This window comes from Solea solea, chromosome 10 (genome assembly GCF_958295425.1).
Source record: "Solea solea chromosome 10, fSolSol10.1, whole genome shotgun sequence".
NCBI classification, from domain to species: domain Eukaryota; kingdom Metazoa; phylum Chordata; class Actinopteri; order Pleuronectiformes; family Soleidae; genus Solea; species Solea solea.
The window spans coordinates 20605796-20631076 of record NC_081143.1 but is presented as its reverse complement, the minus strand read 5'-3'; the positions used below and the strand labels follow the sequence as shown (position 1 = coordinate 20631076).

At 41.3% G+C, this 25281-nt stretch overlaps 1 protein-coding gene and 2 long non-coding RNA genes across 3 annotated transcripts; 1 reads left to right on the top strand and 2 right to left on the bottom strand.

Annotated features, from left to right (window-relative positions):
- Positions 1-46: 46 nt before the first annotated feature.
- LOC131467330 (uncharacterized abhydrolase domain-containing protein DDB_G0269086-like) lies at positions 47-24873 on the top strand. The gene is made up of 8 exons (XM_058641168.1): positions 47-130; positions 5777-7204; positions 9192-9293; positions 9968-10063; positions 11356-11472; positions 21448-21681; positions 22875-23224; positions 23626-24873. Exons 1-8 carry the CDS (start codon positions 73-75, stop codon positions 24124-24126), a joined length of 2886 nt encoding a protein of 961 aa, XP_058497151.1. The 5' UTR covers positions 47-72; the 3' UTR covers positions 24127-24873.
- LOC131467331 (uncharacterized) lies at positions 12396-13656 on the bottom strand. The gene is made up of 3 exons (XR_009241489.1): positions 13367-13656; positions 13030-13281; positions 12396-12944 (listed from the first exon to the last, which is right to left on the bottom strand). It is a non-coding gene; the product is annotated as an uncharacterized LOC131467331 (long non-coding RNA).
- Positions 16797-20013, bottom strand: LOC131467332 (uncharacterized). The gene is made up of 3 exons (XR_009241490.1): positions 19570-20013; positions 17618-17695; positions 16797-17380 (listed from the first exon to the last, which is right to left on the bottom strand). It is a non-coding gene; the product is annotated as an uncharacterized LOC131467332 (long non-coding RNA).
- Positions 24874-25281: the final 408 nt, after the last annotated feature.

The window sequence follows — 25281 nt, the reverse complement described above, 5'->3', positions numbered from 1 at the left end:
ATGCCCTCTGACCTTCAGCCGGAGCAGTATATATAACCCGCATGGATGAAGGAACAGCTCCTGGCAGTCGAAATGAAGTCCCCGGTGTCTGCGTGCTGCCTGTTCTCTCTGCTGATCCTGTCTGCTGCAGGTATTTATGACGGGAGGGCAAGTGAAGTATTCACTAACTCTATTATTAATTGCATTTATGTGTCATTTCAACACAGTTGTGTGCACTGAAAAAAGAAAAGATTGACAAACTTAAAAAGCATTACTTCATTTGGTAACGAATGAATGAAGACAATTTCTTAATTGTAGTTTGATTTGATCTATTTCGTGGTCACCAAGTGAAGTAAACTTGTCTTTTTCAGTGCGACACTATTTAAATATCATGCTTTGCTTGAATGAGGACAAAGACTGTAGGACATCATTAATGCTCCAAATGTTGTTACATCCCAGAGGTCATGACTATGTTGCATTTATTACCAATGCCGTGGTATTTTTGCTTCAGTTTTCAAGTAAATCAGGTGAAGTTGAGCTTATGCCATTTACTCAGTGTGCCGTAGCCTTTTTATGGCTGTAGTGTTGAAGCAGATTGACAGACAGCTATACACAGAGCAGTATACTACATGTGTGAGGTTATTGGTTGCACATGTGTAAATGGAAAGGCCTGAGCTGTGACATGACACCAGCTGATGGAAACTGTCCTGCCTGCTGCTTGTTCCCTCTGTCCTGGAGACAAAATCACAGCGGCGGCACAGATGGATTAACTTGGACTCTCCACAAAGAGTCGCACCCTGAGCTGCAGCCAAAGCTATAAAACTGGTTGCAGTTCATTTTCCCCACTCATTGTCTCCAGAGTTTCACAGTGCTTTCATAGCAGTTTCCTGCATGCATGTAACCACACTTGTCTGAGCTTTTGGCATTTCACAGTCACTTGAGGTGTTTTTTTAGGAACATGGGAAATTCGGTGACACAGCCGGTGACGTACTCATTGAAGTTCAGACATAATAACTGTTGCTTGTTTCCAAAATGGTTTCAGGAAATTGACTTTTGACACTTAAATCAGAGACAAGAATACCCTTGTCTGCCCTTGCGCTGACTCATTTTACCGTCTCACATCGTCACCAGATACTGTAGCCACCAATGCCGTACCCTTAAACACGTTTATTTTAAAGACTCTCGTGTAAACACGAGCAAGCACGTGTTGCTCGTGCATAAATACAAACGTTTCACCTAACATTTTGAAACAATAAGACAATCACAGAGACGTTTGTGAGCACAGTTTCACTTCACATTTAGGCCACAGCTGCATGTGATGTCTCAATAAAGCCTCATCACTCCCTCTGTGCTCCGTCTGCAGAGCTGCTAATCTGTTGTTCCAGTGTGCCGGGGATGTCCCAGCTAAAACAGGCATGAGAGCTCAGCAGACGGCATGTGGGGCCAGACTGCAGTAGCCCAACAGTCGGGCTTGTTAAAAAGTTACATAACTAAATGATGAAGTGCTTTTCAATGTCATTGCTATTGGGAATAGTGGCAGAGCGCTCCTCGAAAGACATGCGTGAACGTGAGTCTTGGAGAGGGCGAAAGTTGATGTGAAATGGAATTCGCGATTCATTTGAGAAGGTGCTGATATAAATGCAGATCTTAATCCCCCTCCCCCCATGAATAGGCCAGAACTTACTCACGCCTGCATGTTTGATACATGCACATAATACAGATATAAGCATCAATAAAAGAATGAAACGGAAATAAATCGGTGTGACGATAAAAAGAACTTGTCTCAATCAGAATCACTTGCATTGTTTAAATACACATCGGACGTTAAAATATTTTTTTTTTTTAAAAAGGGTTTAAAAGGGGAAATGTGCATGTACGTAAGCATATGATGTGATCGTTCATTTGGTCTAAAATCCTAGGAGCCTTGTGCATGTCATCACTCCCGGTGCAAATCCATTCAGTGTTCCTGGTCTCTGAAAAGATCCAGTGTCATGCACAGCTGCACGCTGTTGCAGGAATGTGAGCAATAGTGCAGCAGAGCTGCAGCCCGGCCTCATGACAGTCACAGGGAGGAGAGGAGCGTCACCCCCTCTCTGAAAATAGAGTGGAATCATCTCTCCTTCTTTTCACCCACTGACTCATTGTGGGACTATTTCCGTCTCAAAGAGGTACCATCCAGCACCCAGGCACCTGTCCCACTCTGTCCCCATGACACTGTGCTCTACACGGGCTTCACTGCAGCAACAGCAGAGAGTCCTGGAGAGAGGAACCACCTTACACTCGAGCCCTGTTCACCAGCTTGGTAAAGCAACTATCTAATTGGCCAATCATACATCAGTGGGTTGCTTTGGCCCTGTGTTGGTGATGTCAGCTGGGATTGGCACCAGCGACCCTCTTGTGGAGGATAAAGTGGTAGAAGATGAGCGGGTGACTGATGCATAGTTGTTTCAATTCTTCATCCTAATCTTTGTCCTGTGAACCTGAAACGTGGCTCGTGCTCAAATCCCAGTTCACCATGTCGGCGTGCTCAAAGTGTAGCTGAGGCACATGAGCGTTTAGTCATAAAAAACTAACGTGTTTGACCTGATGGTGGCGCTAGAGGAAAAGTTAAGGGATTCCCAAACTGAATTATCCTGTCCTGAAATTACCCTGATGGGGGAATTGAATGTGCGCACCATCCGTTGGATGAACGGAAATTCATCCAACGCTTGTTGTGATATTTAAGTCCAGACACAAAGTGGTGGACAGATAACAGACGTGCATGTTCTGCTTATTTGGTTTCACGCGGTTGTGAATCCTTTCCCTCTTCATGATGCTGACGTCTCAGAAACTATCACAATATTATCTTCACATGTATTGCGTCTCATTTTTTCCCCTCCTCCACTGGCATATCTTTTTTTTTCCTGTCTTCCTAATTTTGTTAGCTTTAATTCAATTTGGCCACTGCACCAGCCCAGCAGAAAATGATCTCTGTAGTTTATCTTCATAACTATCTCAAGGCATGCAGCGCCGGGGGAGAAACCAATGAACTAAATTTATCTTCTAAGACCTTGAGTTTATATAATTCATGTGAATGGCAATTGTTTTAAAGCCAGTGTTGTCTGCTCTTTCAGCAGTGAGTAAGACATAGGACAGTTACAGTATGATATCAATCAAAGTGTAGCTGTAATTGACCTCATCATCAGGTAAAACAGTGACAAACTAGTAAACTCTGACCTTTCTTCACTCTCTCACCTCAGAATCTTGACCAGTGGCCTTCTCTATGTGTTACAACACACACAGTCTTACTGTCCTTCTCAGGAAACCCTTAAATAAACTCACTGATTTACTGATACCCACAGAACACAAAATATCTGGCTCATATTTAAGTACGTCAGTTACAGCAACAGAGAACAATTCAAGATTCCTTAATTGTCATTTTCGTCATATACTCCCATGCATGAGAAGATTAGATTTAGTCCCCGTTAAAAGACATGAAAGAACAGTGCCGTTCAAAATCTGATGGCAATCATAGCAAAATAGTTTGAATCATTTTAAAATAGTCTAATTAAGTGCTCAAATGCATGACTTAATCATTTATCTCTAATGATTTGATGATTTCAAGACGTTAACTCTTCAGCCAGTGAAGAATTAACGTATTGCAATCCATTGTTGTCTGCCATGACCACGTTATTACTAGTGGGGAAGATCTCAAAGCACAAAATATAACAGAACAAAAACTTTCATTAATAATTTTCTTTTTGCGGCGTAATCAACACGGAACGCGCTCATGGAATAGAACCTCGCAGCTTTCGATCGCCGATGCTGGCAATGCCTTTAGCAGGTGATAAGCCAACGAAGCCTCCTGTTACACAAGTGACAAGCAAAACGATGATGGGAACAAAGTTTATCTGCTATGTGATTCAGGACCTTAATATAGCAGAATGGAACCATCATGGAGGAGTGTACAGGAACAGGAGAGTACACGGAGTCCCGCTAAAATCACAGAATACTTCATTGAGTGTGTGTGGACACACCTATCGTCTACCTATCGATCTATCATGAGCTTCTTTCTTTCTTTCTTTCTTTCTTTCTTTCTTTCAGTTCCCCCTATCCATCATCCACCCAGATTGAATCTTGGTTTATCTGACACTTGGGTTTTACTTTGTTGAACGAATCACAAAGGTGTAATAATGAAGAGTTCTGAAACCAGGTAGTCATGATTTCGTAGTTTCATGCAAAACTAAAGCTAAATAGGTTTAGCGACACAACATGTGCATTAAGGATAAATCTTCAGCTGATGGTGCGTTTCTTGTTTTGCTACTGCAAGCGGCAGAAGCAATTGCAATTTCTTGGGAATTTAATTGCACATAAAGCTACTGGAAATTGAATTAAATTAAGATAAATTCAAGCTTATCAACAATACCTCCCTTAGTTAAAAATGTGTTGATAAAAACAATTTGTCTTTGTCGCCGCATATTTCACGCAGAGCTGTGAATTAGCTCTGAAACTCGCTTTGCTCCTCATGCTCGGCACAAGACATACGACAGCAGACAATCTCAGTGAGCATATTAACATACAAACGGTCATTTGCTGGGCAAGTAAAAGAGCCACACTCTTTAGCCCTTTGCGTAACTTGAAGCGCACACTTACATTTAGCTGCCTGATATCACTGTGTGCCACCATGCGTCCCTCTGTCGTAACACATCACAGGCGGTTATAATTAAACAGAGGTCATGACCTTGTGCTCCTCACACTCTGCCCACGGGGTTGTGAAGGCTGTCTATTAATGTACAGTACATGCGCACAGGTGTAACACACCTGCTTCAGCCATGACAGCTTTTGAAGCCATAGTGACTGTTATCCACCGTCCAAATGACGTTGAGCACAGCTGATGTCTGTTTTAGCTGCATGTGATCGGAGCTCTGCTGTGTTTTATTAACCTAAACCAGAAAGAAATCAAGTCTTTGGTTGTGCCCTTTAGGAGGTATTATGTCACTAAAAAATAAAATAAAATTAATTAATATGTTTTGTAAAATAAAGGCTATATTATATCATATATCAGTCACACTCGTACCGCTAAGCACAAAAAGTGTGCTACATTGAAGAATTTAATCTACAAACATTCAAGTGAATTTGTTTCAGTCTATTGAATTAAATATAAACACAACACTAGTAATATGTACTGTATATCCCCGGTTCAGCTGTCTTATTCCTGATCGTGTACACAACTGTCCTCTCTACAGTGGCCTCAAATAGTCCATGCCACGGTGTCACCATTCAAGGGGCTGACATGTGAGTCTTATATCTGGGATGTGCTGAACATTTCACCTGCTCTGTGTGAACCAGTGACACCGTGCAATCTGATCAGTGTAATGGTATAATTGCTTTGAAATTACAATGATTTGTTTTTTTAAGTCTTTGAATAAACCTTTTACAGGCGATGGCTTTGCTTTATGGAGGCCGCCATCATGTGCCACCATGTTTCAATTAAAACAGACAAATTAACCAGCTTTTTTATGTAAATGAAGAACAAAATCCTTTCTGCTATACGCACAGGCCACAGTAGTTCCCTGATGTGCTTGGGTAAGGGAGGGGTGAGTTCTCCATGTGTTGCAGTCTGACATCTCATCATTTCATCATTTCAAAACAATGGGCTACTATTGGCAATTAAATGACATTCAGCGATCCAGGGTGCAATTTCTGTACAATTTTACATCAAGATCTGTTTCTTGTCTTGACATATAACTGATGCCACCCTGTGTGGGAGTCACAACATATTTAAACTGAAATGTCTTCTGTTCTATCACCCTCACAGATCTCCTGGCAGGTTCTTCCATCCACGATGAGGAGCCTCTGGTGCAGCTGCACCTCCAGCAGTCAGAGGGAGAACTCTTCTCCTGCGGGTGTGACACATCAGAGGAACACTCCAGTCAGAGCTCCTCCAACGACACCCCGGCCCCAGAGAGGGCCATGTGTCCGCCCTGCACTCCCAAATCATCTGTGGAAGAAGAAGAAGAAGAAGAGGCAACCTCCACTCCAGAGCAGGTAGAGGAGAAGGAGGAAACAGCCTCCGCTGAGGAGGAGCAGGACGATTCCACTTCCCAGGAGAGGGTAAAAGAGGAGGAGGGAGAAGAAGAAGGAGAGGTGATATCTGAGGAGGAATTAAGTGCTGAGGAGGAGAAATTAACTGAGGTTGTGTCATCTGAAGAGGAACCAGAGGAGAATACTGAGGCAGAGGAAGATGAAACACAGGGTACATTATCTAATGAGGAAGAAGAGGGAGTGACTGAACCTCAGGAAGGAGCTGCAGAAGACGAGATGGCTGATGCTGAAGAAGTTGAAGAGACAGTTGAGGAACCAGAAGGTGAAGACACAGAGGAGGACACAAAGGCAGCAGCTGGTGAGGAGGAAGAGGAGGAGGAGGAGCTGAATGAAGCTGAAGAGGATGAAGAGGAAGCTGCTGCTGCTGCTGCTGAGGAGGAGGAAGCTGATGATGCTGCTGAGGAGGAGGAGGAGGAAGCTGCTGCTGCTGCTGCTGAGGAGGAGGAGGAAGCTGATGATGCTGCTGAGGAGGAGGAGGAAGCTGCTGCTGCTGCTGAGGAGGAGGAGAAAGCTGCTGCTGCTGCTGAGGATGAAGCTGAGGAGGAAGCTGCTGCTGCTGCTGAGGATGAAGCTGAGGAGGAACTGGATGAAGCTGAAGAGGAGGAAGTTGTTGCTACTGCTGAGGATGAAGCTGAGGAGGAGGAGGAACTGGATGAAGCTGAAGAAGAGGAAGTAGCTGCTGCTGCTGAGGATGAAGCTGAAGAAGAGGAAGTTGCTGCTGCTGCTGCTGAGGAGGAGGAAGAGGAAGCCGAAGAGGGGGAAGCTGCTGCTGCTGCTGATGAGGAGGAGGAGGAACTGGATGAAGCCGAAGAGGAAGAAGCAGCTGTTGCTGCTGAGGATGAAGCTGAGGAGGAGGAATTGAATGAAGCTGAAGAGGAGGAAGTGGCTGCTGCTGCTGAGGCAGAACCGGAGGAGGTTGCTGTAGCAGATTCTGGACCAGAGGTCACAATAGAATCTGATGCTGAACCTGAGATATATTCTGAACCAGAGAAAGAACCAGAGTCAGAGCCAGAGATTATTCCAGAGCCTGAACCAGCTATGAGTCCTGAGGTGGAGCCAGAACCTGTTGATGTTGAGGGGGAGGCAATGGAGGAGAAAGTTCATGCTGCCCCTGAGGAGTCCTTAGAGTCTGACATCAAAGGTATCTAATAACATCTGAAATGACGTGTCAAGGTATCGCTCTGTTATTGTAGTGAGTACTCAGGTTTATTTTCAGACGTCTTTATATAGTAAAGCACAGAGGTAACTTAACATTATTTCCACTGACACCACAATCCCTTCAGTCTTGTTTTCATGCTCAGCTCTGAGTGAAGCAGGACAGTGGATACACCCCTGTAATCAAGGAAGCATGTATGCTGGTGTCTGGGTGTTGACACCTGCTATAAAAAATGATGGCCGAGTCTTAAAATGAAGATGGTGTCAATATTTACCTCCCACCCAGGAAGTTTCTCTTAACAATGTCCTGTCTACAGTTTTTGGTAAGAATATTTACCCACTGATCACAAAAATGAGCAAATTTCCAAGAAAGGAAGCTGTATACTATTCTTTTTCCCACAACTTGGGTGATGCCAAAATCAGTTTGGTGAATAGTACCAAAATAACCAGCCTCAGACGTCAGCACCCTTTCCCTTGGGCTACCAGAGTAATTGTACGGTACAGGAGGAGCTAGATCTGAAAGTAGTCATTCTTTTATGAAGTTATTAATATCATTGTTTCACTGGATACGCGCGTAACTCATATGGGACGGCAAAGTTCTCTGTCTCGGTCTTGCAGGCATGCCGAACACCTCGAATATGACACTGTGTGTAGCTAAGGAGCAATCAGCAACGACCACTGGTCCAGAAATAAACACACAGAAATAGCAGAGGAAATGAACAGACTGATTGACGGACAACAGCATGACATAACAGCTGGAGCCGGCACTCGGCCCATATGGTCTGGTCACTCACACCAAAGGAGGCCATTTACCTGGGCCATCACATTTCATTCATCAACCATGCCTGAATTGTTTTTGTTGTTTGTTTGTTGTTTTTTAAATTAGAGGAAAGAACAACAGCAAATCGGATAACAAGGGGTTTCCGGAACAGGCGATTGCTTTATCTCTTTGGGAAAAGACGTGCATTCCGTATTACCGTAGCATTATATTCTTGTATTTTTATTGTATAACAACATTGTAATGTAACCCTTAGAACACAGTCGGCTGCTTTTTTCCATTACCATTTTAAAACATACAGTATATACAGAGGCTATAAGAATGTGCAATATAGACTGTCCTATATCCTTTTATTCAGCACAACCTATAGGCAATCCAACTATATAAACACACCTGAACAAAAAGTACTCAAAATGTTTCAAATTGGATTGAATTTGTGAAATACGTCCAAAAGGAAAAGTCTATATTGTGACTTCTACACAATTATTGCTACTTTCTATCACTACTAAAAATACGATCTAAAGAAACACATTTATTTTTTAAAGCCTGAATATGTGATCTATAAACACACACCCCCAGGACGTCCATATAAGGAGTTGTGTATTACTCCCACAGCAATTTACCATTGGGTGCACCTGCGGCACAGATGCACCGTGCTGCTTGAGCACTAAGGGTTAAATTGTTTTATTTTTGTCCACGGGATGACAAATAGCCTCTTGGCTCACTCTGGCCCATTTTCAGAGATGTTTATGAATGTGCATGGTCCCTGTTTAACTAACCAATAGACAAAAAAACTGTGGTTCATTCCACACATATGATATTGTCAGTATGTGCCATAACAATGTGAGCAAACTTGTTTTTATCGGTCACATATTCAGGCTTTAGAAAAGACAGGGAGTAGTGATAATTGTGCAGAAATCCCAAAATAAAAACGAGCCAAACAAACTTTGAAATGTGACGTATTTCCAAATTTGAGTACTTTTTGCTCAGGTGTGTTAATATAGTTGGTGAAAATGTAAAAGATAGTCACTCTATATTGCACATTCTTATAGCCTCTGTATACGCATTTTAATATAGTAAGGTGTGGGGGAAAAAAGCAGCCTAAATGCTCTGTGTTCTGAGGATTAACTCTCTTCTGTCTGAGATAAATGCAGGACACTATAAGCGTAAACCGACACTCTGATCATCTCACCAGGTCCTAAGGTGGAAGAGGCAACAGGCCCGAAACGGAGGGACCGCTCCCACATCGAGAACACACTTCAGCTAGCCACTTCTGAACCCTCAGCAGAGTTCACGGGTAAGAAACGCCTTCACGCCATCGACGTCAAACGTCTGACACGAGGAAATGTGAATGTGCTGTCCAATGAACGCAAAGAGCACACGTGCACCCAAAACATGCACTGCTGCACTGCTCACCATTTTAAATGTGTTTTTTGTTTTTTTTTTGCTGCTGCTGCGGAAATGCCTGAAGTCACAGACTGAGATGAAAATGCATGAGTGTTTACAGTTGCTTTGTCAATGAAAAGGAAAAACAGATGTGTTTGAGAGGGGAATGAATGGAGGTTTGAGGCTATTTTCAGAGCTTCTCTGCTCAAACTGTTCTGGAAATTGCTTCATGATGTCGAGGTCTTGAGGCATTTGTGTGCGTGTGTGCGTTTGTCCTCGGCAGGTGATTAATCAGTGCAAATATGTACAAAGTCTGTCTCTTTTCTGCTAAGACCGATTCATTTATGTGAGGCCAAGTACGTGCTGCAGCAGAGCAGTGCAGAGCGTGTCTCTTAATTCACCTCAGCCTAATTCAATAAACATTCTTTTTTTGCCCCTGGTAATTCATCACACACTGCCAAAGCGACTGCCGTAATCAGTAATGGTAGCAAGAACATTAATAATCCCCTTTCTTCCCTCTAAATGAATGCTCGGCTTTATATCCCCATTATAACAATCCACTTCTTCCTCTTTCTCTCTCTTTAGCTGCGATGAAGACGCTTTTGAACAGCTACCACACAGCCATCAAACCAATGGAGGAAGCGTTCAAGTACAACGAGCTGAGGCAACATGAAGTCACAGGTAACGGGTTCCTATTAAAGCTGAAACATGTGCAATTTGATCAAATATGGCAAAGAGGGCATAAATGCTCTATAGGACGTCAGACACAGGAGAGAAAAAACAACTCTTTAATGATCCGTTTGTTTGTTTTTAACCCTTAGTGCTCACGCGTGCACTGCTGGAATAATGCACAACTCCTTATATGGACGTCCTGGGGGTGTGTGTTTATAGGTCACATATTCAGGCTTTAAAAAATGCGTCTTCTTAAGTAATGATTCATTTTAGATCATTTTTAGAAGTGACATAAAGGACCAATGATTGTGCAGAGGTCACAAAACTTTTTGTTCATAAAAACGAGCCAAGTAAACTTTAAAGCTGTGACGTATTTCCAAATTTCACAAATTCAATCCGATTTTGAGTACTTTTGGGTCGGGTGTGTTTATATAGTTGGTGAAAATTGGAAAAAAAAAAAAAAAAGTCATCAGATTGCTTACACGTGCTGGAAAAAAAATTATAAGACACTCTATATTCCACATTCTGAATATACTGCACGTTTGAACAAGGTAATGGGGGGGAAAAAGCAGCCGAAATGGGTTAAATAAAGTGTGTTTCTGTTCATGTAATATTAATAATCCCTCAACTGCGACCGAGTCTAAAATACAACCAGAAAATACAAATACAGCAGATGCTGCTCCTGCTCTGTTGTCGTTCCGCTACTTACTATCATTTACTTCTCCAGTTTTCTTTTCAAACAAGTAACATTCGGGAATCAATACACAAGCACACGATCAACGTCATACTGATGCTCGTATCATTTGTTAAATACAGACTGAACAGTGAAGTCCAAATCAAGTCATCGCCGAGAGGAACGAGAGAGAGCGATGCATTGTGAGGTCTGTGTCTGGTGAAAATTAAAGGGAACATTGTGCTGGCCAGACTCCCAGCAGCTTTATTCCAGTACTCGAGGGCAGACAGAGTATTAGAGCTCTGGGACATCTTGTGGTAGGGTGTTTAAAAGGCAGCCATTTACACATCAGTGAGTTTAGCACTCTACAATTAAAACCAAAATGTTCTATTCTTTGCAAAAACAAAAATCGGGCAACTTCACATCTGTTTTGCTTGAAGGTTTGGGTTTTTTTTTTGTGTGCCGTCTTCAGAATTTGGCCTTAAGGTAGCACAGTCATGCTGATTTTGGTGTATCCACCAATTCAAAATCAGTGATCCAATCATTTTGGACATCAAGAGCATTGTATTCAGCAAATAGCATCCTTTGTAAAGCCTTGTTCCCTTTTGCCTCAATCCTTCTCTTGCAGATGGCGAGATCACGTCCAAGCCCATGGTTTTGTTTCTGGGACCCTGGAGTGTCGGCAAGTCGTCCATGATCAACTACCTGCTGGGTCTTCATGGCACACCACAACAGCTCTACACAGGTTCGGACTAAAAAACTCCACTCGTCTGAAAAACAGATGCAAACACTATCCAGTGATGACAAGTGTAAATCAATGGGGTTGTGATGCATAAACCACAAGTTAGTTGTTCATTTGTCGTGTTTATTCACCACGATAACTGCACAAACAGCAGCATTTACAGCATATCCACAAGCGACAGCTATAAAAACAAAAGTACATACAACATTTAGACATTTTATTCCAGTGGAATACGAAGTATTTTTAATTTTCGAGCCTTATAATAAGTCTTTTATATGTACTTTAGGTAGGCTGCCATAGGCAATGGGGTTTTATTCCATTCTGAGTGAATGAGCACGTTGTCTAATCCTCCTCCTCTTTTGTTATTTGGAGTATGGTGTCTGAATCACACATTTTTATGTAAAGTTTATGCTAATAATAATAATAATAATCTACCTTTGAAACGGTTTTCAAGCTACTGTGACATAGTTCGCCAGAAATTGTGAATAACATACTATTTTGAGAGATGAGATTCAACTTTATTGTCATTACTCAAATACAAGTTTCGGGTTATGGTTCGCATTCAATGCACGTCAAAAAATGAAAGTGGGCAGAGCTAAAAAATGACGCAAAAAAACTATTGTGTTAGTGGCTAGAAGTAAGGAAGTTATGAGATGGGGGCAAGTAGCAGCATCACCATCCACTGTAGCATTCCCTGCTTTAGAGTCCAATTTATTATATTCCCTTTAAAACCTTGTACAAATCCATATAGGGTTTGAGTTTTCTGGTAAAGATCAACCGAACACTTGGAGCAGTGTCAAAAGGTGCCAAGTCTCGAGTAACAGATCAGGGCAATTCATTTTAAAAGAATGCCACATATTTAAGTTCAAAGCACTAACATTAAATAACACTCATCACAGAATCACTGAAAAAATACAAGTCAACCATAAAGTTAAGAACAAAAGTTTTACTTGATATAAAGAAGGCAATAAATACAAGTTTTCAATGTCTAACATTACAGGCTGAAAGTAGCAGTGTCTGTACACCATCACCATCTACAAGTGATGTGATTTACACTACAAACCTGTCCATTCCAACCGTTTGTTTCGGAGGAAGATAAATGCATATCATGACAAGCCGAGTCACAAAATCAGATGGATCCTTGTCTGATTTTGGAAACTGCACAGCCATGGTATGCCACTCAGTCATGGCCAGATTTCCTCACACACAGAGAAGAAGGGGAAGGACGAAATGCCTTACCATGTTACGAGTCGACTCAATTTACCTTGTTCTCTGTTGTGTGAAGAAGACCCAGCTCATAAAATCTTGACTGATTTAAAAATTGAGCAATTAAATAACTCAAACATCGATGCTGTTGGGTCATGCAGATAAGTTCATTTAAAAAAAATAAAAGAAAACCTCGATGACCATGTCCTGTTGGGCAGAGTGACGTAGCAGCCATTGAGGCATGTGTACAGTTTGGCAAGGTCCAGCATCTAACAAAAAAATAAAATAAATAAGAGTCAGCACACTTTAGTATTAAGTAAAAATGGATTAAACATACCATCTAAAAGAACGTACCTGAAGACATCCCTTTGAAAAGAGGTGGGAAAGTTAATCTTGGGCGGAGTTCTCGTCGTAGAAGGGTCGGTTCATCTTGGGCGAAGTCCTCGTCGTAGAAGGGTCGGTTCATCTTGGGCGAAGTCCTCATCGTAGAAGGGTCGGTTCATCTTGGGCTAGGTCATCACCGCAGCCATCCAGGACGGGACTATTCCAGGTCGTGGTGTCCAACATGGAGTCCTCTGATCCAGGAATGTGCTGCAGCCTTCATCTCTTCACAACAAGGAAGAATTTGATAAGTCATGAGAATGGAAAAAAAAAAAAAAGAAGTAAAATGACAAATCTTCAGGTAGCTCACCTGGTCAAGTGTGACAGGTCCTCACATCCAGTCAGAGCTCACCGATGGATACCCTCCCTAACCTATACCTGCCTTTCCTGTCCTACACTGACAGTTACAAGCAATCTTTGCCAGCCATTTGGGATGATGCTAACCCCAATGTCTTGGTTGGCTGCATGAAAAACTGAAAATCTCCCAGTTGCCCAGACATATGTTCCTTCTGATTCTGTAGCCTCGCCACAAAAAGTTCCTCTGCTGAAACCCTCATTTTGCTAAGCATGAAATCAAATCCACTTTCCTGTCCTCAGATCTCATTTCTCTCCTGCAGCCTTTCAACAGCCATTGCTGTTGTAACATCTGCAAGAGGCAGCAGTTTCACAATTCAGAGCTTCTCGTGTGTTTAGCAAGACGTGGCACCAGAGTATCGACAAAGCAGACACCTGAAAATGCTTGATCTCAATTTAAACAAATGCTTCACCATCTACAAGTGATGTGATGTGATTTACACTACAAACCTGTCCACTCCAATCCTTTGTTTCAGAGGAAGATAAATGCATATCATGACAAGCGAGTCACAAAATCAGATGGATCCTTGTCTGATTTTGGAAACTGCACAGCCATGGTATGCCACTCAGTCAGGATCCGTGGCCAGATTTCCTCACACACAGAGAAGAAGGGGAAAGACGAAATGCCTTACCATGTTACGAGTCGACTCAATTTACCTTGTTCTCTGTTGTGTGAAGAAGACCCAGCTCATAAAATCTTGACTGATTTAAAAATTGAGCAATTAAATAACTCAAACATCAGTGCTGTTGGGTCATGCAGAGAGCTTGCGATCTTTTGCATGGTTTCCCAAACATTTAGAGGTCAGGTTACTGACCCCAAGAATGTCAAACTCAATGATTTCTTGTCCTAAACTGATGAACCATTTGGGTAAATTAGATCAAGCATTTCAAAGGTGTTTACATTGTTAATAGTCTAATGACAGCTTGCTTACCCAACACATGAAGACGCAGTGAATCAGGATACAGCTACCTTTAGCAGATGCAACAGCAGCAGTGGGTGGTGGAAGGCTGCAGGGCGAAAAAAATTCGATATGGAGACAAGTTGGAGGAATCATTTAATGCATAGCTCAACAAGCGTTAAAGCAGAGAGAAAACTTTAGGGCAAGTCTACAAAAATCAGGAGGAACTTCGCCAACACATCTAAGAGATAGCAGTTTCTCATGCAACCAACCAAGACATTGGGATTAAGCATCTTCCTAATGACTCTACAAGCTGCCTAAATTGTGAATTTGAAAGAAAGTCATGGGTAATAACGGACTACAGACACTTGTTTGGTGAAATACCTAGTGTATGGTGAGGTGTTAACCCTATGCTCTATCAAAAATCCCACTTTGGGCAAGCCATTAGGTCCTATCAATCCAACCAGCTGCAGCTTCGCAATAAGAGGCAAAAGACATGTAAACGGTTACACGTTTACATGATCACTGTTAACCACAAAGCTCCAGACACCAAGTCAATCCAAGAAACAAATCAAATAACGAAAAATAAATGAAAAAGCTGCAGCTGCTCACTCTGCTACAAGAGGGTACTTGCACAACAGTCTTTAACATGAAGCCAACTTCTGTCTGATTTGTCTGAATTCAGCCAACAGAATAAAGATTTTATTTCATGTCATCTTATCGAAAGATAAAAAGTTTGAACATTTGGCAAACTTTCACTTAAATAATCCGAGTTGTCTCTCTGCCAGGTTTGTGTCCTCCTAAAGAAAAGAAACGCGCTCTAATCCTGCAACCTACAATCTAATTTTTGAAAGAAACTATGCAGGATAGCCTGCATCCCTAAGGCGAGTAACGTATAGTTTTGCAGGGGAAGATAAGAATCCCTGCAGGGAGGCCTCCCAACATGACGCACAAAAGACTATGAACACAAACAGGTTCAACTCCTTAGAGGGAAATAAACTTGGCAGCGTGAGACAAGTCAGCATTAATATTGAATTCGATTTCAGTTAGCGACTACAAAGGCTGATGGCAGTGCGTAAAGTTTAAGACTTAAGTGGATATCAAGTGTGCCAACAAATGCCAGATTTAAAGTATATCATAATCCATGGGCTGAATAACACCTACAATCTAATGTGACTACACTTGCATATAAATCAAAGGTTTAGCTTCATAATCAAATCAGGAACCAGTTATCTTATCAAAGCAATAACCAGTTGAGAATAAAGACCTGGTATAGCTCATCATAATCAATTATTCCATTTTTACAGCACTTTGAAAGAACTTTAGACAAGCTACAGTAAACCTTGATGCATTTACTACATGATTCATCAGCTTCCCAGTATGTCAACAGTCCAAGTTGAGAAATTACATTTTTAAATTAAAGCCATTTCAAATAAAGTACCAGAATTTCCTGCAGAAATCAGACGCCTCAAGACTAATCAATTTATAATCATCCATTTAAGTTGAGACTAAATCCAACGAGAGAGAGAGAGAGAGAGAGAGAGAGAGAGAGAGAGAGAGAGAGAGAGAGAGAGAGATGAGAGAGAGAGAGAGAGAGAGAGAGAGAGAGAGAGAGAGAGAGAGAGAGAGAGAGAGAGAGAGAGAGAGAGAGAGAGAGAGAGAGAGAGAGAGAGAGAGAGGAGAGAGAGAGAGAGAGAGAGAGAGAGAGAGAGAGAGAGAGAGAGAGAGAGAGAGAGAGAGAGAGAGAGAGAGAGAGAGAGAGAGCTTGGCATGCGTCAGTGTGTAAATAAAGGCCTTTGCACTCTGTAATGCAAAACAAAAAATGCCATTGTGTCAGGCATTGTAAATGTTTAGATGCAAATTAACTTTATAATAATTGAGTGGACATGATTTACCCACAAAGATCATGTGGCAAAGGCCTTTAATACTTACCTGAAAGGTAAAAATATTACCTGTTTTTGAAAGAATTTGAATTTGCTTGTTGTCTAATTGGTGTGCACCTTGTCAGTCTTGTAGCATATATTTTGTTCACCTTTCTGGTGTAGTAAAGTCAATTGGAGTGTTAGTCTTGGTCCAAAGGTCAGTCGTCCACACACACACACACACACTCACACACTCAGTCGTCACACACACACACACTCAAACACTCAGTCATATATACACACACACACTCAAACACATCAGTCATATACACACACACCACACACTCAAACACTCAGTCATATACACACACACACACTCAAACACTCAGTCATATACACACACACACACACTCAAAACACTCAGTCATATACACACACACACACACTCAAACACTCAGTCATATACACACACACACACACTCAAACACTCAGTCATATACAACACACACATCACACACACACGGAAAAACAGATCAGAAATGATAGACTGCATAACACAAAGACCAAGTACAGTCATGACACAGTGGCCATGAAGAGGTCAAGATTCAGGTGAGAGCAGGTATAGTAATGGCACAGCGGCCAAGCAGAAAGAAAAACTGAACTTAACATTTGAAATTTTACCTAAACTAAAACGCAATCTAATTAAGATGGACATGCCGGGATGTCGGTGCTCCTCTTGACTGATGCTAGAAGAAAAGTACAGGTTAGTTCACTTACTGTGCATGGACGACGGAAGGCACCCATGTTTGTCTATATAAAATGACTATACGCGCAAGGCCAGACGTACAATGACACAAGTAGGCTATGAAGGCGCGGGCACAGTTAGCGATCATGGCCTACTTGCATTAAGGGACGTATGGCAATACAAAGGCAATGGCAGGGCTGCCATTCAAAGCCAGGTACTGTGTTTGTAGATCACCAGGATCCATTTTAACGTGCTAGGGCTAACGGTAGATTAATGGCCACGATGGAAAAGAGAGAGAGAAAAAAAGCGCTATTTGACAGATGGAAAGTAGGAGAATGAGAACGTGGCCATGTTGGAGAATGCAGATAGATGTAGGCACAGCGGCCAAGAAAGAGTGGGGACACGGCGGCCACCCAGAATTAAACCATGACACCTACTATTTGAAGATCTTCATGAAAATCAATCTGGGGGAAAAAACAAAAAAATGTTAGAGTCCAGTCTCCAGCCTTGACAATGTTCAAATTCATATTGTTACAGGTGTAAAATATCTAGTTAAGGTTTTCTAGAATGTGTTTGTATGAGGTACAGACATGGTTCACACAGCCTGAACTATGAAGACAGTGAAACAAAGAAATGAACATAATCACAAGTGATGAAGTTGATTTAGATTTAAGGAATGCCTTTTAAGTTCAAGAACTCACCTTTTTTTTTTGGACAGCCTCAGGCTTTTGTATATGGCGGGTCCGACCAGGTCTCCGTGAGCAGGAAGCAGGTTGTTCCTTTAAAAAAAAAAAAAAACGTTTGTATTTTAATGACTACATTAAAGGTTTACAATTATAAAAGACATGTATAACCCTGAATCTGTTTTTAAACATTTAACATTTAACAAATAAACCAAATAAGTCTTTCCAGTGAAAAACTCAAGAGTAATGACAGGGTTCATACAGCTTTTTAAGAGTAAAATTCAAGCACTTTCAAGATAAAATATCAACTTTTTCAAGGACCCTGACACTTTAAAAAACTCTTTATATGTATACATATATGAAAAATAATCCTCCCTGTTTATATTCATTTATATTTTACGTTGCTCTTTTGCAGATATAGCAACCCAATTTACATAGCAAGGGAACAATCTTTTATGAATGACAAACACAGGATTTACCAGTAACATTAATTAAGGTTCCACTCCAGTATTAACAGAGCTGTGTTATTGTTCATGTGTAAGGGTAGACCATGCTAAATACTTGACACCTGTAGAGGATGTTATTTTTTTTTAAACAACAAAAAACTGCATACATATTTTCTGGATGTGTTCCAGTAAAGTGAAATAGAAATAATTATCCTCTATTGTCCTTATAGCATTGCTAAATCAACAAATCGATTGGTGGCCTAAGACTTCTGCACAGTACTGTAAAATCTAAAAATTTAATATAACAACTAAATGTAGCGTCCTGACTAAAATGGACTATATGCAACTGCACTTCACATTGTTATTTCAAAAAGAAAAGAAACAACAACATCAAAAACAGATGATGGAAATATGACTACACTAGTGTAAGGAGAAGAAATAGCAAGTTACAAGTTATTTCATTTCAAATGTTAAGAGGTTATTATGTCCAGTTTTTATGTATTGTAGCTCACAAAATAGTATCTGTGCTCCAGTTTCTGTGGTGAAAAGTAGCACATACAGAGAGGTGTGGTTTATCCTTTTGGCCACAAGATGGAGTACCAACTAAAGTGAGCACCACTCAGGAGTAAACGGGCAAGCACATGTGTACGAGAACAGTTTCGTCCCGGCGTACTAGATAACTTTATATTATAATTTTTTTTCAGCGTGAGAAATACAATGTGTGGCGGGAGTACGTGACAAAAGACCGAAAAACTTGACTGCCATGCTCAGTGCGTGAGACTTAAGAGCCCTGCGTTAGGATGAAGTAACCCCCGGGGCTAACGCTATCTAGCTAACAACATGCATTTGATGCAATGACTGACGAGAACTAGCTGACCAGCTAATTGCTAACGGCCCTGAGCATAGATATAAAGGCTCGATGTCTCTTCCGCGCTGCCGGCCAATGGAGTCGAACGTCCGCACTGGCAGCCATCTTGCCACAGTCCGCTCGCTCACCCATAACACGTATTGTAGTGGTACATGGACTTTTTAAAATAACCATAACTTGCTCAATTTTCTACCGATTTTCCAACGGTTTGGTTTGTTATAAACACCAGAGATGTAGTTATTATGACACTACATGATGAATAATTATAACCATATAATAATGAATACATACAAACACAAGGTACTAAATTAATATACAGGCTACTGAATTATTACTTGTTTAAACTAAACCTGTAATTATTCAAATTATTGGATTATATTAGTCATATTCCTATTATAAATGTATACATATATCTCATGCCATTCTGTATCTTGAGTTTTAGTAGCCCATGAAAATAAATCACAGGTTAATGAAAATAGAAATTAGTTGCAGCCCCATTTAAACCAATCATTTAACTGCTGTAACCAGACAAAACGGCTGCCAATATTCAGATTACTGGTTGACAATGAGGCACAGCCTATATATTGCGGTAAGGCTAATTTTGATCATATAATTCAGCAAGTCACCATTAAGATAACTTGACAAAGGTTACTCACCATTCTGGACGGGCCACCAATCTGGACCAGGTCGAACACGCCATCTTGGAGCGCCTTGCTGCGTTCTTAATACAGGAGCTGATGCACGCGGCCACCTTTTAGGCGTCTGACGTCACGCCGCGGTAGCTTTCCTCTTCTTTTTTTAAAGTTCCCTCCTTTTTTGAGGTTTTATGGCGGTTGGTGCATTACCGCCACAAGTTCTCTCCTCCCGGAACAGTTTCAGTAGTTAAGCAGCGACACTTTTTTCGCGTCTTTTTTTTTCGTTCCACGGCTCGTACAGCTTCTCTTCAAAGACACATCACGGAAGTGTTAGCTGGAGGGAGATCATATAAGAAGAGGAGGAGGAGGAAGCAATCAGCGGTCATCAGCTGATTGAAAACCACCTGCGTGAAGACGAGAAGGTGTGCTGTGTGGCGGTTGGCAAACAACGATTGGGTGCATTACCGCCACCATCTGGTATGGAGTGTGGATCGAAATGTTCATGTAACTGAACTATTACTTAAAAGTAAAAATAATAAAATAAATAATAATTGTATATATATACAGATATACATAATACAAAACACATAAAAAACAACCATCTTTATATGCATACATATACATACACCTATTCATACAAACACACACATCCTATATCCTCCCAATCAACTTTGTGGTTTTAAGAAACTGAAGTAATATCTTGTAACACTAACATGATGAATGGATTCCTCCTGCCCACAGTGATCACATCTGTCTGTATTGTGTTTATTGATGAGAAATAATGTGTCGTTCAATCCTGTATGGCCAAATCTGATCCTCTCCTTTACTTTTTGTTAAATGATGCTGTTCATTTCTGTTTTGCTGAATTTTATTGCTAAATCTGTAATATGTCCTGTTGCTGCTTTTGCCACCTTGTCTGCTATTTCGTTCGTATGTGTGCTGGTACCCATAAACATGGGTACCAAACAAACACAGTAACGACACATTATGTCGTTACTTTATTCAGTAACTAATAATGTAATGCGTTGTTTTTTTAAATTCAGTAACTCCGTTTCCGTTACCAAACGCTGCATTACTCCGTTCCTTTTGGTGAGGTTTTACGACCGCACACAGTTCTCATAACATTTAAGCAGTCAACAAAGTTTAATTGAATTGAAAAAAAAGCACTTGTCGCCCTCTAGCGTCCCACACGTAATCAAACACGCGCCATGAAGAGGACTGGACAGGTCAAAAAAGTCAGTGACGAGTTTCCTGTGACTCCTACAGGAAGGCCGCCATCTTGGATTGCACGCCAAATCGGAGGCGATTTTGGCCCTTTTGCACCAATGGTATTTGAACGAACTTGTCCTACAGCTTTTGTGTGATCACCTTCAAACTTGGTGTGGTCACTGTGGAAAAGTTCAGGAGCTTACGATGCTTATGGTTAGTAAAAATGCCACATGGTGTACGAGAACGGGGCTGGAAAAGTTGGCGAAAATTTTGAATTTCTCGCAACACACAATGAAACTCGTATAACTTCGCAATGGAAGGTCCAATCTCAACCAAACTTGCGATGCTCGATGATGGGCCATTGTTGAAGATGTCTATGCAAAAACTGTACATTTTGAAAACAGCGCCTCCTGGTGGTGGCACTAGCTGATGCTAAAGATAATGTGGTGCTGATGTGCCAAAAACATGTAGTATTTCTTTTATTTCTTGTATTTGTGAAATTAAAATTAAAACCAATCAAAATGTAACTTCACGAAATGCTCCACGTTTCTCATCTTGACGCAGGTAGTTGCAGCTGATCATCTGAGATTTTGCTTAAATAGTTATTATGACTTGATTCTCATAATATTATGACTTTGTTCTCGAAAATAAATACAGTTATTCAAATAAATAATCTCATGCGTCCACCAGGTGCCGAGCCCACCACCTCTGAGTACACCGTCATAACGCATGGCGAGAAGTTTCGGACCATAGAGGGCATTGTTATGGCGGCAGACAGCTCACGGTCTTTCTCTCCACTGGAGAGGTTTGGCCAAGGCTTCTTGGAGCGGCTGGTGGGCATCGAGATGCCACACAAGCTGCTGGAGAGGGTGACCTTCGTGGACACACCCGGCATCATCGAAAACAGGAAGCAGCAGGAAAGAGGTGAGTGTCTCCATGTGATGGTTCAGCTGTTTTGAAGTGTGCTTGTATCACGTACCAACCAATGTTATCATAGTTAACGAAAACTAACGAAATAATGAAAACTAAAATTGAAAAAACATTTTTGCTAACTGAAATAAAAATGAAAAACGATAACTAACTGAAACTGAATGATGTGTTAGTAAAATTAACTAAAACAAACTAAAATTGTAGTGAAAATGTGATTTTTGAATCTTGCATACTCTATATTACAAAAACCCAAAATGAACACTGAAACTAACAAAAACTAAAACTAAGCATTTACAAGAAAAAAAAAACTAGCTAAAGAAACTAAACTAAACTAAAACTGGCAAACCCGCTCTAAAAACAAATGCTTGCTCTCATTGATAACATGTCCGCCTGCAAGGACACAAAGACACAAAAACTGATTTTAGCCACTTAAAAAAGGCTAATTTGATCGAATAAAAAACCTGCTTATATCTTCAGAATATGTTTGCCTCTTTATTTTGCCATTAATTAACATTTTCCCACCGAAAAACACAAGTTTGTAAATGGCCCACACTCCTGCACCAAAGTCCATGTTTTTAGCTCACAGAGGTAAAGTCTACAAGAGGGGGTGCTGTTCTACTGTTGCCATGTTTTGGAAAGTGTGCATCACTTACGTACATCTGAACAAAGGATTTGAAACACAGACATCACAAAATAACACATTTATACTTACTGATGGAGCTAACCGTGTGATCAACAGTGATGTTAAATCAATGATTTTCTCTATGGAGTTTGGTGCAGGGAGCAAGCAGTTAACGAAGCGACACAAACCTTTCATTTCCAGGGGGAAAAAGCTATATAATGGTGAGATAGAGTAGAAAACATATTCTTAAGATAGCGTAGACTTACGCTGCCATACATTTTATTTGGTGAACCTTTTGTTAAATGGCAAGCACAAGCTTCTGCTAATCCTCAGCACAGTGTGACAGGACAGTCAGTGCTGAATATTGGCGTGTTTCCACCGAGTGGAGCGGTTATTTATTTTTGTATACTACCAAAATACAAGGCCCTAATCGTTCCATTTTTTGGAACCCTTCCCTTGGGAGTAAGAGTACGGTGTGGGTGAAGCTAAACCCATGACAGCCAGCTGATTGGACAAGAGAAAACCTGAACTACACATACACACAAACATTCCTCCTCTCTCTTAGGTTACCCATACAATGAGGTATGCCAGTGGTTCATCGATCGAGCCGATCTGATCTTCCTGGTGTTTGACCCCACCAAGCTGGACGTGGGTGGCGAGCTGGAAATGCTTTTCACGCAGATGAAGGGCCGCGAGTCCCAGATCCGCCTCATCCTCAACAAGGCCGACAGTCTCACCACACAGGACCTGATGAGGGTCTACGGGGCCCTGTTCTGGAGCATGGCACCACTAATCAACGCAACGGAGCCGCCTCGGGTTTACGTCAGCTCCTTCTGGCCTCAAGACTATGCTGCGGACACCAGCCGAGAGCTCTTCATGAAGGAGGAGAGCTCTCTGCTCGAGGACCTCAACCAGGTACAAAAACATTGATGAGTGTGCTTTATTATGAGTGTGCTTCTCTGTTTCTCTCTCGCTTAACCCTCTGTGTTTAGGTGCACCCATGGTAAATTGCCATTTATATTAGAGTTTTTCTTTTCTTTTTGTTCATAAACTTTGAACTTTGAACTGTGACGTATTTCCAAATTTGGAGTACTTTTTGCTCAGGTGTGTTTATGTAGTTGGTGAAAATGTATTTATTTTTTCATCTGATGGTCGAGGTTGTGCTGAAATAAAGGATGTAAGACACTCTTTATTGCACATTCTTATAGCCAATGTATATACTGTATGTTTAAACACAGAAATGGAGAAAAGCAGCCGGAATGCTCTGTATGCTAAGTTCCTTAATATGTTCCTTTTTTCTCTTTTTCTTCTTGCAGGTGATCGAGAACCAGATGGAGAACAAGATCGCTTTCATCCGCCAGCATGGCATCCGTGTGCGCATCCATGCCCTGCTGGTGGACCGCTACCTCCAGACCTACTACGAAAAGCTGGGCTGGTTCAGCGACCCCTACGAGGTGTTCCAAGACATTGTCAATGACCCAGACAAATACTACATCTTCAAGTCCATCCTGGCCAAGACCAACGTCAGCAAGTTCGATCTGCCCAACAAGGAGGCCTACCAGGACTTCTTTGGCGTGAACCCCATTTCCAGCTTCAAGCAGCTCTCCTACCACTGCAGCTGGTCCAGCGGCTGCCTGCTGGAGAAGATCGAGAAGGCCATCTCGCACGAGCTCCCAGCTCTGCTCAGCGGCATCAGCAAGACTACGGTCGCGCCTGCCCCAACTAAACCCGTACCAACAACCCCTCCACCTCTCCCCGGCACCTGTGATGGTCCCAGTTGTGAAGAGAAACCCAAGAATCGCTGGAGGAGGCAGTGAGCTGGAGGAGGAGGAACAGAGGAGGCAGATGGCGGCGGTGGCAGCAGCCGCAGCAGCAGCCACAGGGTCTTTCTGTTATCCCCACATGTTGTGACTTCCAAGAGTGGATGTTGGGAGACTGAACAGAGAATGGGAGAGAAAAGAGTGTGAAATGTGAAAAGATAACGTGGCAAGCAGACTTGGGTCAGATAGTATTTAAGAATGTGTATTTTATCTGTAAGATTGACCATTTCCACAGTGGGACACTTGTGGTAAGTTTAGATGTTAGAAAAAGGTGACACGTACTTTATTATGACTGTATAACGATCTGCGACACATTGTACACTGTCCTGTATGACAGCTATCTAGTACTTGTGTAGGTGCAAAGAAACAAAGGAAAGAGTTTGAGTATTTTTGACGACAGTTTAGAAAAAAAGTGTGTGAAGAGTTGACTTTTTCTTGTTGTCTGAGAGACTCTTTGATCTCAGAAAAAAAAATAAAAATAAAGCCTTTATTTCCACAGGAGTGCTTGTGATACAGTATATTACTGAAATCTAAGAATGGTCGTTGTATTATTTTATGTTTTTTGTCTGTTTTCAAGTTTGTACATTATTTATTCAAGTGTCTTTCCTTAGACATAAACACAGAAGATGTAAAAATGCTCTTATGTCTTCTGTGTCGTTTGCAAAGTCTGACGAATCTGTCGAATCTGCTGTGGGCACACACTGTATTTCAGCGGTGGAACAATAAAAAGAAGAGAGAGGGGAACTCTGTGTGTTTTTATTCAGCAGTGATTCAACCACTATTGTTATCTTCTGTGAATAGTACGACAGGTATTTTCATCAAAACTCCATTATTGCTGGGATTGTTACTTCTTCAATATAGACACATCTTTATTCAAATTGTATTTATCTTAAATATAATTTTTTTTTCTATTATATCGTTTATACGTTTCCAAAATGTCTAATATGTTAGACATATGTTATGACATCCATATTAAAAGAACAAGAAAGGTGGATTTAACGTTTAATTTAAACGAAAAAATAAACTGTAGGCTGTGAAATGACCTTCACAACATTCATTATCTGATTCATAAATAATTTTATTACATCTTATTACTTTTTTTTAATATACAGATTTAAATCAGCAACTCAGTTTAACTAACAACCTGTGCAG

What these genes read in the sequence shown, in the direction of transcription:
- LOC131467330 (XM_058641168.1), top strand. Translation starts at nt 73, where the DNA reads ATGAAGTCCCCGGTGTCTGCGTGCTGCCTGTTCTCTCTGCTGATCCTG. An exon ending in CTTAGAGTCTGACATCAAAG is followed by an intron (nt 7,205 to 9,191) that starts GTATCTAATAAC and finishes TCATCTCACCAG; the next exon opens with GTCCTAAGGTGGAAGAGGCA. An exon ending in ACCACAACAGCTCTACACAG is followed by an intron (nt 11,473 to 21,447) that starts GTTCGGACTAAA and finishes TGCGTCCACCAG; the next exon opens with GTGCCGAGCCCACCACCTCT.